Source organism: Paramormyrops kingsleyae, chromosome 24, assembly GCF_048594095.1.
Source record: "Paramormyrops kingsleyae isolate MSU_618 chromosome 24, PKINGS_0.4, whole genome shotgun sequence".
Taxonomy (NCBI): domain Eukaryota; kingdom Metazoa; phylum Chordata; class Actinopteri; order Osteoglossiformes; family Mormyridae; genus Paramormyrops; species Paramormyrops kingsleyae.
Window position 1 is genome coordinate 2,629,286 of NC_132820.1, and position 12,605 is coordinate 2,641,890.

Below are 12,605 nucleotides of genomic sequence, written 5' to 3' on the forward strand. Positions count from 1 at the left end.
AATAAACTCAAAGATAGCAAAATAATGAAAACGTGGAAACATACAAAAGGGGAAAAAAAATTAAAAGCTATACAAATCAAAAATATAACCTTACAAATATAATTTGAAGTGAGAAATTATTAAAATCTACTAAATACCAAAACACAGCACAAATATAATCTCACATATCAATAAGGAACTTAATCGCATGCAACGATGCGTTCTGCGGATGCTGTACAAATTACTGTCTTTGTTCAGTCTGTCTGTTGTTTTTACTGTGATGGCAAAATAGGTCTGTGGGAAAAAAAGAAAGATAAACTGTGCATTTTTACTTCTTTGATCACAGGCAAGTGAGAGACAGTGGAGTTTGCTAGCACACTGAATGTGGCATGAACACACCCAGGACGGGCAGACGGAGAGCGGTCCACAGCCAGTCCCGTGTAATTACCTCACGGCTTGTCATCACCCCCCCCCCCCCCCCCCAAAAAAAATTAGTAATAATAAATAATTAATTCTCAGGTAAGGCTGCATTGCACATAGTTTAAGGTTTTACCACTTTTAAACTTTTTTTTTTGAAATTTTATAAATATTTTATATTCATTAATAGTAGTAGCAAAACATGTTGAACAGCAGTATCATTTTATATGTTTATGATTTAAAAATGTCATTAAAATTGTTATATATAATATATATATATAACATAGCTATATAGTATTATATATAGTGGCAATGCATGTAAATAAGGAATCTCAAAGGAAACCCGAAAGACCCACACCTGACAGGAAAGGGAAGCGGCTTATGTACTTCGGGACCACTTCCTGAAAGCGGATTCACCCCAATCCAACCATGCACAGACCTGCCCCTCCCAGGCATCTGCTGCCAACAACACAGCATCAAAAGCAAAGCACCTTTCAAATCTGATGGTTTCTCTAATTAAACTTCAAGCAAAAAAAAAAAAAAAGAAACACATATTTCAGTCGATGAAGTCCATTGTTGTCGTTGTTGTTGTTTAGCTGAGGCCTGAATTTGCAGTTTGCGATGTTCGGCCGCGTGTCGTCAGCGGTGCCGGCGCTAGCAGACGGCGGTTTGCGCTCGCAGCGGACGGATCACTGTATATTGCTGTTATCGTCCGTGCCGTTGGATTCTGACATGTTCATTTTGCCCATAGAGTGTCCCACGTTGTTGACGGCGTCCTTGCGTGGGGGCATCCTCTCGTTGATGCGGTCCAGGCCCTTCGCTTCCTCGAAGCTGCTGATCTTGTGTTGGGGCGAAAACCCACGGACCGCTGTTGAGAAAGAGGGGAAGAGAGGTTCTTACTGTCCGGCCGGACGCAGCTGATTTGAATGTATTACGGTCGGCTGATCGCTGCACCTGGGCTCCCCTAACGCCCCGATACACGTGTCTCAGAACCAAATACCCTTGTGATACAGGCTGCTTCCTTTACAGATCACATGAGACCGCTCACTCGTGTAAACATCGTGTGACATTTTAAACAGCCACCCCCTCCTTGTGCCACGCTTGAGCCCGTTCGGGGCGAGTCTGCACCTCCTCAGCGTCCTGCCGAGAGAGAGCGGTGTGGACCAGACCGTCTGTGAAGGCCATTCTGTAAGTGTACTGTGAAAGCCCAAAATCCGAGGTTAGCAACACGGTGACAGAGATGCTAAACCAAAGGCAAAAGCAGGACAGTAAGGAATCCCTGATCTGCGTTTAGTAGGACCTTTGTAACTGGTGAATCCCTGATCTGCGTTTAGTAGGACCTTTGTAATTGGTGAATCCCAGATCTGCGTTTAGTAGGACCTTTGTAATTGGTGAATCCCTGATCTGCATTTAGTAGGACCTTTGTAATTGGTGAATCCCTGATCTGCGTTTAGTAGGACCTTTGTAATTGGTGAATCCCTGATCTGCGTTTAGTAGGACCTTTGTAACTGGTGAATCCCTGATCTGCGTTTAGTAGGACCTTTGTAACTGGTGAGGAATCTCTCTGGTGGACATGGCCCTCACCCACGTGGCGGGAGCAGCCAGCGGGGGGTTGCTGACTCGGCGGGCCATCTGGCGCAGGATCGGGTGAAGGTCACACCGTACCAAGGTGGACTCTAGCCGGTGCTGTTTTTCTTAAGCTGGCACATGACAAAAGGAGCCGTACAGCATAGAGCCTAAACCCGGGGTGGGTGTGGAGGAAAAATACCCCCCCCCCCCACCCTGACCATGTGACTTCCTCTCCTGAGGAGACCAGCAGGGCGAGTGGCAGGAAATGACACGGCCTAGGGCGTCCCTAAGGGCCACGAGTCCACGGTGCCGCCCCGACACGGGGAGCAAGAGGGGAAGACGGCAAAGCGCAGGCCCGCCGAGGGACTGTGAGGCCCCAGGATTTATTTTTCCGTACGGATGAAGAGGGTGAAAGGGCTTCGAGCCCCTGCGAACCAAGGAAAAAGTGGTTGGGGGGGGCAGCTACACCAGAGGTATTTCGGTTTCCGTCAGACTGAGGAGACGAAGCTGACGACGGGGTCAACGGGAAGTGCTGATAGAGATTGACTGATAGAGAGAGAGTCGCTATTTCCTCCCGTTTTACGAGGCCCTTCAGCCTCGTGAACTGAGACAGTCAGCCTGTGCCTGAACATTAAGCACTCGTTCACTTTCACACATGACACCTGCATACTTATGGATGGTGAATCACTAAGAGGCAACTTTTATGAACACGGGATCAGCAGTAATCAGCAATCAAAATAATCGTATTGAAACCACAGAAAACCAGTCTGATTCTAGAAAGAGTTACCAGGCAAGGCAGACTAGAGATACGAATATCACAGTTATATACATCCTCATTAGCCTTGTACTATAAATTACACAGCTCAACAGACTGAACATTTCTGAAAACACAGACCTCTGTTATTATTACGATTGCGGAGTGCAGTGGCGCACTTCCCCACTAGGTGGCGGTGCAGCAGAGCACACAGGAAACAGACACAGATGGTTGTCTTCCTGTTCGGTTTGGTTTGCCTGCCCCCGCTCTTCAGCGCCATTCCAAAAACATGTCTAATTAGAGGAATATTTACATGAACGTTTTAGATTCCAAAGCATAACACGGCCATTACTGCTTTATGTTTTTAACAGTTGAATGGCCTGTTATTGTTGAAAGCGCGTTTTCAGTTTTCAGAAGCAAACAAATTATGTGTCAAAAAAAATAAAGACATAATTAATAAAGACTATATTTAGTGTTTTTAAATATAAGGAAGGATACAACCATCATAATATATTCCAATAAAAATTGTAATGCATCTGTTATAAAATCTGAATTGACTATTCATACAAAATTTGATGCCAGCGCTTTTGATAATTAATTTCTCCATTGTTCTCTATGCCTTATTGTGTTTTATCATAATTTAATGCCTCAGCACACCATATGCAATGCTACACCTGTGCTGTAAAGAGGGAGGGAATGATTCCAAAGGCCCCCAAAAATTTGGAATACAAATGGATTGGTCTGGGTTTGGGGGCCCTAGAATCCCTAGTGGCCCCCCCTGGCTTCAGCTGTGAAATTACGGCTGTAAAATCAGCTAAATACACGTCCTCTCATTGTTAGTTATGATACTGGCAAACATTCATCTGAACGCTTTTCCAGTCCAGGGTTTGGGGGGCGGGGGGGGGGGGGGGTAACAGGAGCCTATCCTAGGAACAGGGGGGCACAGAGGAGGTACACATCCTGGATGGGATGCCCATGCATCTCAGGGGACATAAACCCCCCCCACACACACACACACACACGCACTCAAAAAAAGGGTTAGGGTTAGGGTTTCCTCTTCACTGGGGCTGTACCCTCAAGGGTCTGCCAGCCTTAGCTGCGCGTAATTGGACCTTTTTAATGGACTCTGAGGAACATTTTTGTACCATTGGAGGGTAAATTAATGTTGTTTGTACCGTGGGGAGTCCAATTCTGTACCTTAAGTACAAAAGTAAGTCTCAAAAGTACAGAATTGTAAGGTACAACCCCAGTGAAAAGCAAAGGTACAAGCTGGTACTGGTGCCCTCGCACACGCAGACGGAAAGACACACAGACACATTCAACACACACATAAACACAGTAAAATACACACATACAGACACAGAGACACATAAACACAGACAGGCACACACACAGACAGACAGAAAGACAGACACACACACACAGACAGACAGAGACACACAGACAGACAGAGACACACAGACAGACACTCACACAGACACATACAGACACAGAGACACATAAACACAGATAGTCACAGACACACAGACAGACCAACACAGACAGACACAGATACACGGACAGGCCGACACAGACAGACAGACACACAGACACAGACACACAGACACAGACAGACAGAGACACACAGACAGACAGACACACACACACAGACAGACAGACAGAGACACACAGACAGACACACACACAGACAGACAGACACACAGACAGACACTCACACAGACACAGACACACAGACAGGCCGACACAGACAGACACACACACACACAGACAGACACAGACAGACACACAGACAGACAGACACTCACACAGACACAGATACACAGACACAGACAGACAGAGACACACAGACAGGCCGACACAGACAGACACACACAGACAGACAGACACACAGACAGACACTCACACAGACACATACAGACACAGAGACACATAAACACAGATAGTCACAGACACACAGACAGACCAACACAGACAGACACAGACAGACAGACACACAGACACAGACAGACACAGATACACAGACAGACAGACAGAGACACACAGACAGGCCGACACAGACAGACACACACACACAGACAGAGACACACACACACACACACAGACACAGACAGACAGACACACAGACACAGACAGACACAGATACACGGACAGGCCGACACAGACAGACACACACATGCATACCCTCACACACACAGACAGACACAGATACACGGACAAGCCGACACAGACAGACACTCACACAGACACAGACAGACAGAGACACACAGACAGGCCGACACAGACAGACACACACACACAGACAGACACACACATGCATACCCTCACACACACGATGAGCAGTGAGGAGACACAGATTAGCCTAATTTCATGTGTTTAGGCTCAGACAGAATCCCCCCCCCCAGAGGAAAGTCACATGGTATGGGGAGAACTCCAGGCACGCCGGGCTGGGCTGGGGTCACAGCCCCACAGGTGACAGTCAACACTGCTACCAGCTACACCTCAGTGTAAAGCTGACATTAATAACCAAACAAACATACAATATCCCAGAGGCCCATGAGCTCATCCGTGAGCAGATATTCACGTTTCACGTTGCGCTTGCTTTCACACGTATGTTGTATGTACCTGTCAGTGTCGATATGCCATAAGTGAACGTCTTACTCATGTCACTGTTTCAAATATCAAACGAGACTCGAGGCCACAGCAGTATTGTGTGGTGAAAAAAGTGTCCAAAAGGAGTACAGCACACCCTGAACAACAGGGGGCGCTAGTGGATTACTTTCAGAACAGGAAACCATTATGTCTTAATTCTGTTGAAAAAAATTTGGTTTATTGATTTTGGTAAATTTGTCTGTTTCCCCACATTAATCAGTCGCTGGATTCTGTGGCTGTGCTGGTTTTATACGGTTCAGCTCAGCACCAAAAGACGCTCCCCGATGATGCTGGCGAGGTGCTGGCTTATCATCTCACACCCTCGCCTGAGCACCTTGGGGCTCGTTCAGTCCAGTCCGAGACAGCGGAGCAAAGTCAAGCGTAGATTGTCAACCTGGCGTGCAAACCGGCATATTCGCACAGGAGACCTAAAGGCATCACCCCCCTCTGGTGAGATAAATCGGTACGCCGGGGCTTTTCTCCCTGAGTCATACGAACGTTTACCTTCTCCGTCCTCTTGTTCAGTCTCGATGGCTTCAATGGCCTCGATCGTAGCTGAGGAGCATAAAGGGGGGGAGGGGGTGGAGTTACTTGAAAGCCATGCACAGCCAAGCTACACACACACAACCAGGCCTGTGAGTATCGAGCCGATATTCCCGGCAAGTGCCGTCAGACCAAACGCAATCCGCCCAGAGCCAGGGGAGCGCCGCCCTTCTGATACACGGTGGAACTGCACACAGAGGTAGAGGCTGGATGTGGGAACTGAATGCTTACCGCTCTGCAGTGTCTGTTTGCCCCCGGAGAGAACCCCGCTGGGGAGCATGCCGGTGGGTGTCAAGCCCTTCAGAGTCAGGACGTTCTCACTCTCCTCTCTGGATGGGGGGGGGGGGGGCACAGAGAAGCATTAAAGCAGGTGTAAAGGCCCTCTGTAGTGAGCTTCTTTGTTTTGGTCACTGGGAGGCAGCAGGGAAAGTGAAGGGGGCGGGGCTAAACTCAGAGGTTGCGTTTCTTTGGAGACCCACTGACATCCCTCAGCCAATAAGGCCTCGGTTAATGAAACCCAGCTGATCCTGATTGGGCCACTGGCCTTGTTAAGGCACAGTGAGCAAAAGTGGGAGGGTGTGGAGTATTTTCCTGAGGATGCAGGATAACTTCATTTATCAGAATTTAACAGTCATTAGCCATTTGATTTTTTTGCAGTTTTTATCTGATCCTTAATGAATACTCATCCATCTTCTGCAACAGTTTATCCCATTCAGGGTCATGGGGGGGGGGGGTCTGGAGCCTATGAGCAGGGAATTGGGGCGCCAACTCATCGCAGGGAACACACACACACACACACACACACCTATCGGCAATCTGACAACCCCTATTAACCTCAGAATGTTTTTGGACTGTGGGGGGAAACTGGAGTACCTGGAGGAAACCTCACAACGACACTGGCAGAACTCCACACACATGGAAACATGGCAGATACTCGAACCCTGGTCCCAGAGGTGTGAGGCAACAGTGTTAACCACTGCACCACCATGCCACCCCTTAATGAATAGTACTAATGAATATTATTAAGATAACTTTTTCTTCATAGACATCATTATATGACCATAACTCAAAAAATAACTGAAAATGTAGGGTTGTTCATTAAAAAGTCTCCTAACACCTGATATTTCAAGGCCCAAGCCTAGTACATCACAGTTTGGTAATTCCGAATCCCTGATAGCGGGGACTGAGTCAGCAGTGAAGGCGGCATCACAGTGACCTCTGCTCACCGGGAGGACGGTGGACGCTCACCTCAGCACAGAGAACATCTTGGCCATCTTCCCGATCGCTCGGATCTTGTTCCTGATCACCTCCTTCCTCGCAGCAGCGGCGTTGGCTGCACAGAGACCAAGAGAGGAAGTGAGCAGAGCGGATATGAGGGCAGGCCGGGCGTGTCCCGAGTCAGCAGGGACATGAGGACAGGCCGGGCGTGTCCCGAGTCAGCAGGGACATGAGGACAGGCCGGGCGTGCCCCGAGTCAGCAGGGACATGAGGGCAGGCAGGGCGTGTCCCGAGTCAGCAGGGACATGAGGGCAGGCCGGGCGTGTCCCGAGTCAGCAGGGACATGAGGGCAGGCCGGGCGTGTCCCGAGTCAGCAGAGACATGAGGACAGGCCGGGCGTGTCCCGAGTCAGCAGAGACATGAGGGCAGGCCGGGCGTGTCCCGAGTCAGCAGAGACATGAGGACAGGCCGCGCGTGTCCCGAGTCAGCAGGGACATGAGGGCAGGCCGGGCATGTCCCGAGTCAACAGGGACATGAGGGCAGGCCGGCCGTTTCCCAAGTCAGCAATTCAGGGAGAAACACTTGCTGAGGATTTTCAGGGAATATTCTTTATGCCGAACAGGTGAGCATTCAAGTAACCAGCACAATTCTCAAATATAAGTATCAAAATTTGAAATTCATAATAAAATGTAATAACACTTATATATTGATTTTCTGAACCTGCTTGTCCCATTCAGAGTCAACATTGAAAAAATTTTTTACCGTCGAAGATTTCATCGCCGTCGTTCATGAGCTCATCATCGGAGCAGATGCTCAGCACGTTGACCAGCATCTCCGTGACTGAGAAGTCAGAGCACAAAGGCAGTCAGGAGAAGGAACGTGCACACTGACTTGCCCTCCTTCTGCCATGTGAGGGCGCCATGAGACTTTTACCTGCTCACTTGAACAAATGAATGAACTAATATACCACTCTTTCGTAATCTTGTTAACCTTGGCTGGCATCGTCTTACTTTACAAATTCATTTTGAAAGTGCTCCTGTCCACATAAAAAGAAAGAAGTGATTTCTGATTGGCTCAACATGCAGTCCATTCATTAAAGCAGGCTCTGCAGATAGGACAAAGCTAATTCGTTCCAAAGAGATAACAAGGCCTTTCTGAAGTATGAGCGTGCTGAAAACACTCACCACAGCACATTCATATGTACAACGGCTAAAATACCAGCTCTAGTATTTTAGTTTTACGGCAGATTTATGAAAGGGTTTTCAAATGATATTTTTTAAATCTTATCACAAAAGGACAAAGAGCACCGAGAAAATGGCCAAACCTTTCTCGCCGACGAAGGGAAGCGACCAGGTGAAAACGTCCATGAAGTTTGGCAGCCAGTAGGGGTGGGGGGAGCAGTTAAACTGCCGGATGTTCATGACGTTGTTCTCGTATTTCAGGACAGCAGCTGGGGGGGGGGGGGGGGGATCAGCATCATGTCACAGCATGAACCCGAATGGCATAAGCATCGAGTCCTAATCACCTGTGTATGACATTCACCACGTAGATTCAGGACTGGGACCAGGCTTGACTCGCGTGAACAATCAGATATTTTGGTATGACATCTTAACTGTTTTTCAGGCCCTCATGTTTGGGGCCTGGGGGGGTGGGGGGGTGCCTGAACATCTTTGCCCTAATGATTGAATGGGCCCCCCTTTTTCAGTTCTATGAGCCTGTTTTCGGTAATGCTAAATCTAGCAAAGGGAACTCCCCCCGGTTGGCAAAATTTACCATAAGCCATGCCGCCCTTGTGATAATTTGTATATATTGTCATTTTTTGTATTGATTGGCTGAAGACTTCTAGGAGGACATGGGAAACATGGCCAGGTGGATACCTGAGACATTCCGCAGCCCACGCTGCAGTAGGTACCTGATTCATCCCCGGGGGTGAAAGTCAGCCAATGTCCAGCGCGCCTGGAGCTGCGGGGGTTAATGGCCGTGCTTAAGGGGCAGGTGCTGATATGTGGATTCAAACCCACAACCCTCCCAATGTTCCCAGATGTTACCAACCAGCTGTTACAAACACTGAGTCATACTCAAAGTACAAAAAGAACTTCAAGAAAACTTTTCCTTTAAAAAAAAGAAAGAAGTTTGGAGGCCTGTAATAAAGACATCCGTCCAATAGGGGGCCTACTACCACAACACATTGCCTGGCCTGGGTAGTCTGCCCCCTGACAGATCCTCAGTCGCACATGTCTTGCTGGATTCCCCAGCTGTTTTGAAGCAGTTTTTTTCAGGATGATTCTACAATGACAATAAGTGACTTCATCAGACAGAATAACCTTTGCACGGTTACACGCCTTTCCATCTCTGACTGACACGCACAGTGGAGGTGATCAGCCCTGACAGCGGATCAGCCAGGCCGGAGGCCCAGCGGACCCCCAGCTCTCACGGATGTTTGTTCTGTTAGACCAGCAAACCATCTGTTTCAGCCAACCGCTGGTGATTCACGTCGCCCAATCAGGTTTGTCGGTTGCAGAAAATAAGTAATTCACGAAAACGACTGGGGGTCTCGGAGTGGGGTGCGAGGGGGACCACAGAAGTGGGCTGCAGAAGCGTACGCAGCTGGGGGGCCCTTAAAGACGACTGAGTGGTGAACGACTGAAGGAGGGATAAATAAGGGAAATGAGTGACCATCCCAAAACTCCAGGGGGCACGAGACGCATGGTGGAAATCCTGCAGGTCACAGTTTGGAATAATGTCCTGGTGGCCCCACCCTTGCCCCCCCCCCCCCACACACACACAGTGGGTGCGGGGGTGGCGGCACGACCGTGTCTCCCTGGACAACTGGAGTGTCATCGGAAGAGCCTAAGAGAATGATAATGAGTCACCCACACAGCATGCATCAGCACAGACTGGGGGGGGGGCACACCTCTCCCTGGCAAATGACTCACCCCCCATAAAAAAAAAACCACATTAATTACCAGATAACTGGATACTGATATAATCACTTATTTATTTCTAAGTAATACACTCGCATCGATGCGGAGTGTGTGAACTTAACGGCTTTGGAGTGTTTACGTAATGCCCCGTCGCGGGGGGGGGGCGTTTAACAGCCGCTGTGCCCCCCCCCGCCCCCCCGCCGTTTTACCCTACATTCCCATCCTTCTGCTTCTCGCACGCAGCCGCTCCCGCGCCGTTTACAGACGCTCCCCAGAGACGCACGCCCAGGCCGTTGCCATGACGACAGTGGGTCCCTCCGCCTCTCTGGAATCAGGCTCCCCGTGTCTCGGTTGGCGGGGACAACGAGAGAGGGACCATCGCCAGCCACCCGGGGAGGGGGGAGGGGGGTGATGGAGGGGCAGGGAGGGAGGGGGGAGGGGGGTGATGGAGGGGTGTGCCCCGTGAAGAAGAGACTAACCTTTGTTATTGTAAACATCAAGGTAGTTCGGTGCTGAGAAGATGGTGATTAGAGAGGGGAAGCCGGTGGTCTGGCTCTTCCGGTACATCCGGTAACTGCAGAAAGGGGGCGCATTTCACCTCTGACCACCAAATCCCCCACAATCCTTTGCACACTTTGGTCTGCACGCAGCACAGTTACATCACATAGCCTAACAGTGGTCGCTGAAACAGTGCTGAAATCTTACGGCATATCTTAGGATGCTGCACACCGTCACGAGTGAGACGGAGATACTTACCCAGCATCCTGTGCTTCGTGAGCCCGGATGACTGAGAGCAAGTTATTGTTCTGTAGAAACTCACACACGGCGGCGTAACTGGAAGAAAAAAAGGGGATGTCAATACAATGGAGATAAGCAGCATTGTAAATTACACCTAATAAGCCTTCTGCATTTTTTTTTCCTGTAGAAAATCCACTAAATCAGGCTTCATAGGTCTGTCAAAAGACTGGTGAATGTAGTATCCACTCTTGTCCACTAGGGGCAGCAAAACAAATTTTAAAAATACAGTATATATACTGTATGTAAAGTTAATACAGTACACTGTTTTGTGCACTGTGGTGGTTATGCAGTATGGTTTCCTTCTCCCTGACAAAAGTGTCACGTGATGTGGTCTCGTGTCTGATTGGAGCACGCCACAGCGATTCGGAGCTGGGGGACTTCACCACTGCACGATTCAGGCGTGGCAAACGTCTGCACCTCTGAACACGGCGCGGCTCCTGCCGCCTCACAGGCTGGCGTCGCAGGACTGCGCGCACGACTGCGCGCACGCCGCTGCTGCACGAGGGACGGACCTCAGCCGCGTGCCAAACAGAAACACAAGCGTAAAAAAAAAATCACGGGACGACATGCCGTTTATTTAGCTCTCCGTGTTCCAGTATTTACACTCGTACAGTATGTTCACTAATATTCTGTGTGTGTCCTTCACTGATACGTTTCAACACAATACAGCACTTAGTCACTGAGAGTATAACAGTGAGTGGAGGGCTTTCAGTACATTAATCAGTTCATTCCATTAAAATCTATATTCATTACCTTTATTGGATCATGTTGCAGTAAGGGCCTTGCTCAAGGGCCCACTGGTGAAATTACTTTGCTGACCCAGGGATTTGAACTGATGACCTTCTGATTTCAGGCACTGCATGCTAACCCAGTGAGCCATGCATCGCCCCCTGTCCCCCATTGTTTTTTCTTGATGACCGATGGCCATTTAACTAGTTATTTACCTCCATCATTATCTGCTAGCTGATTACCTGCTTCGGGACTCTACCACAAAGCCCAATTTTTTCTTTAGCCAGATAACTTATCGGATTTAAGGTGCCCCAGTTTGTATGGACTTTATCTTTGTTCATTTACATTTAGCCCAGACCACCTTAAATCCAACAAGTTATCTTGTTAACCCAAAAATCCAACTTGCCATACAGACCCTAGTCACCACGCCTGTATATATGGCTGACAGATTTTCAAACCTATATAGAAAGGAGCATCAGAAATCCTCAAGGGTATGTGTGAGCCTATCACAGGGTCACACACAAGCCCCGCCTCCTTGGGGTTTACGATGTCCTACTGGGACATAAACAACCTCAGCAATGCAGCCAGAGTCCCTACAGGCACCATGCTAAAGACACCATTGAGGTTTAGCATTATTCATACCCAGCATCCCTGTAGGTGCCGACCGAAACCGCATGAGTGTGAACCACGCCTCACACGAGGAGAGCAGTGCTGGCCGGATCTCCATTCCACTGTCCTCCGGTCTCCTTTCCCTTTCCTTAATGTTGGCACTTTGTCAAGCCAAAAGAATTTTGCTTGTGGTCCAAAAGCAGGAGAAATATTTGCTGAAGCGTGTTGTCATGGAGCGACGGGAGACGGGGCCGGTGGCGTTCGCGTGATTCCGCTGATTGCTTTAAGATGACAGCTCTTCTCCAACACAAGCTTGCCTCCCCGGCTCCGCTTTGATCATTCCTTCTCTGGGTCTCTCCACCTCTCTATCACTCACACTCCAATTTAAGCAGAGGTAGCCGGTCGTCATGGCAACA

General features: G+C 48.9%; 1 protein-coding gene across 3 annotated transcripts in view; it reads right to left on the reverse strand.

Moving 5' to 3' along the window:
- Positions 1-467: 467 nt before the first annotated feature.
- LOC111836737 (protein phosphatase 3 catalytic subunit alpha-like) overlaps positions 468-12,605 on the reverse strand; it is a 44,456-nt gene continuing 32,318 nt past the window's right edge. For all 3 annotated transcript variants that reach the window (XM_023798256.2, XM_023798257.2, XM_023798258.2), the window contains exons 7-14: positions 10,810-10,887; positions 10,533-10,627; positions 8,454-8,579; positions 7,892-7,969; positions 7,160-7,244; positions 6,143-6,240; positions 5,873-5,923; positions 468-1,264 (exon numbers count right to left, since the gene is read on the reverse strand). In XM_023798256.2, the coding sequence (XP_023654024.1) occupies positions 1,086-1,264; positions 5,873-5,923; positions 6,143-6,240; positions 7,160-7,244; positions 7,892-7,969; positions 8,454-8,579; positions 10,533-10,627; positions 10,810-10,887 (790 nt within the window). In that variant the 3' untranslated portion in view covers positions 468-1,085. The remainder of the gene's footprint in view (positions 1,265-5,872; positions 5,924-6,142; positions 6,241-7,159; positions 7,245-7,891; positions 7,970-8,453; positions 8,580-10,532; positions 10,628-10,809; positions 10,888-12,605) is intronic.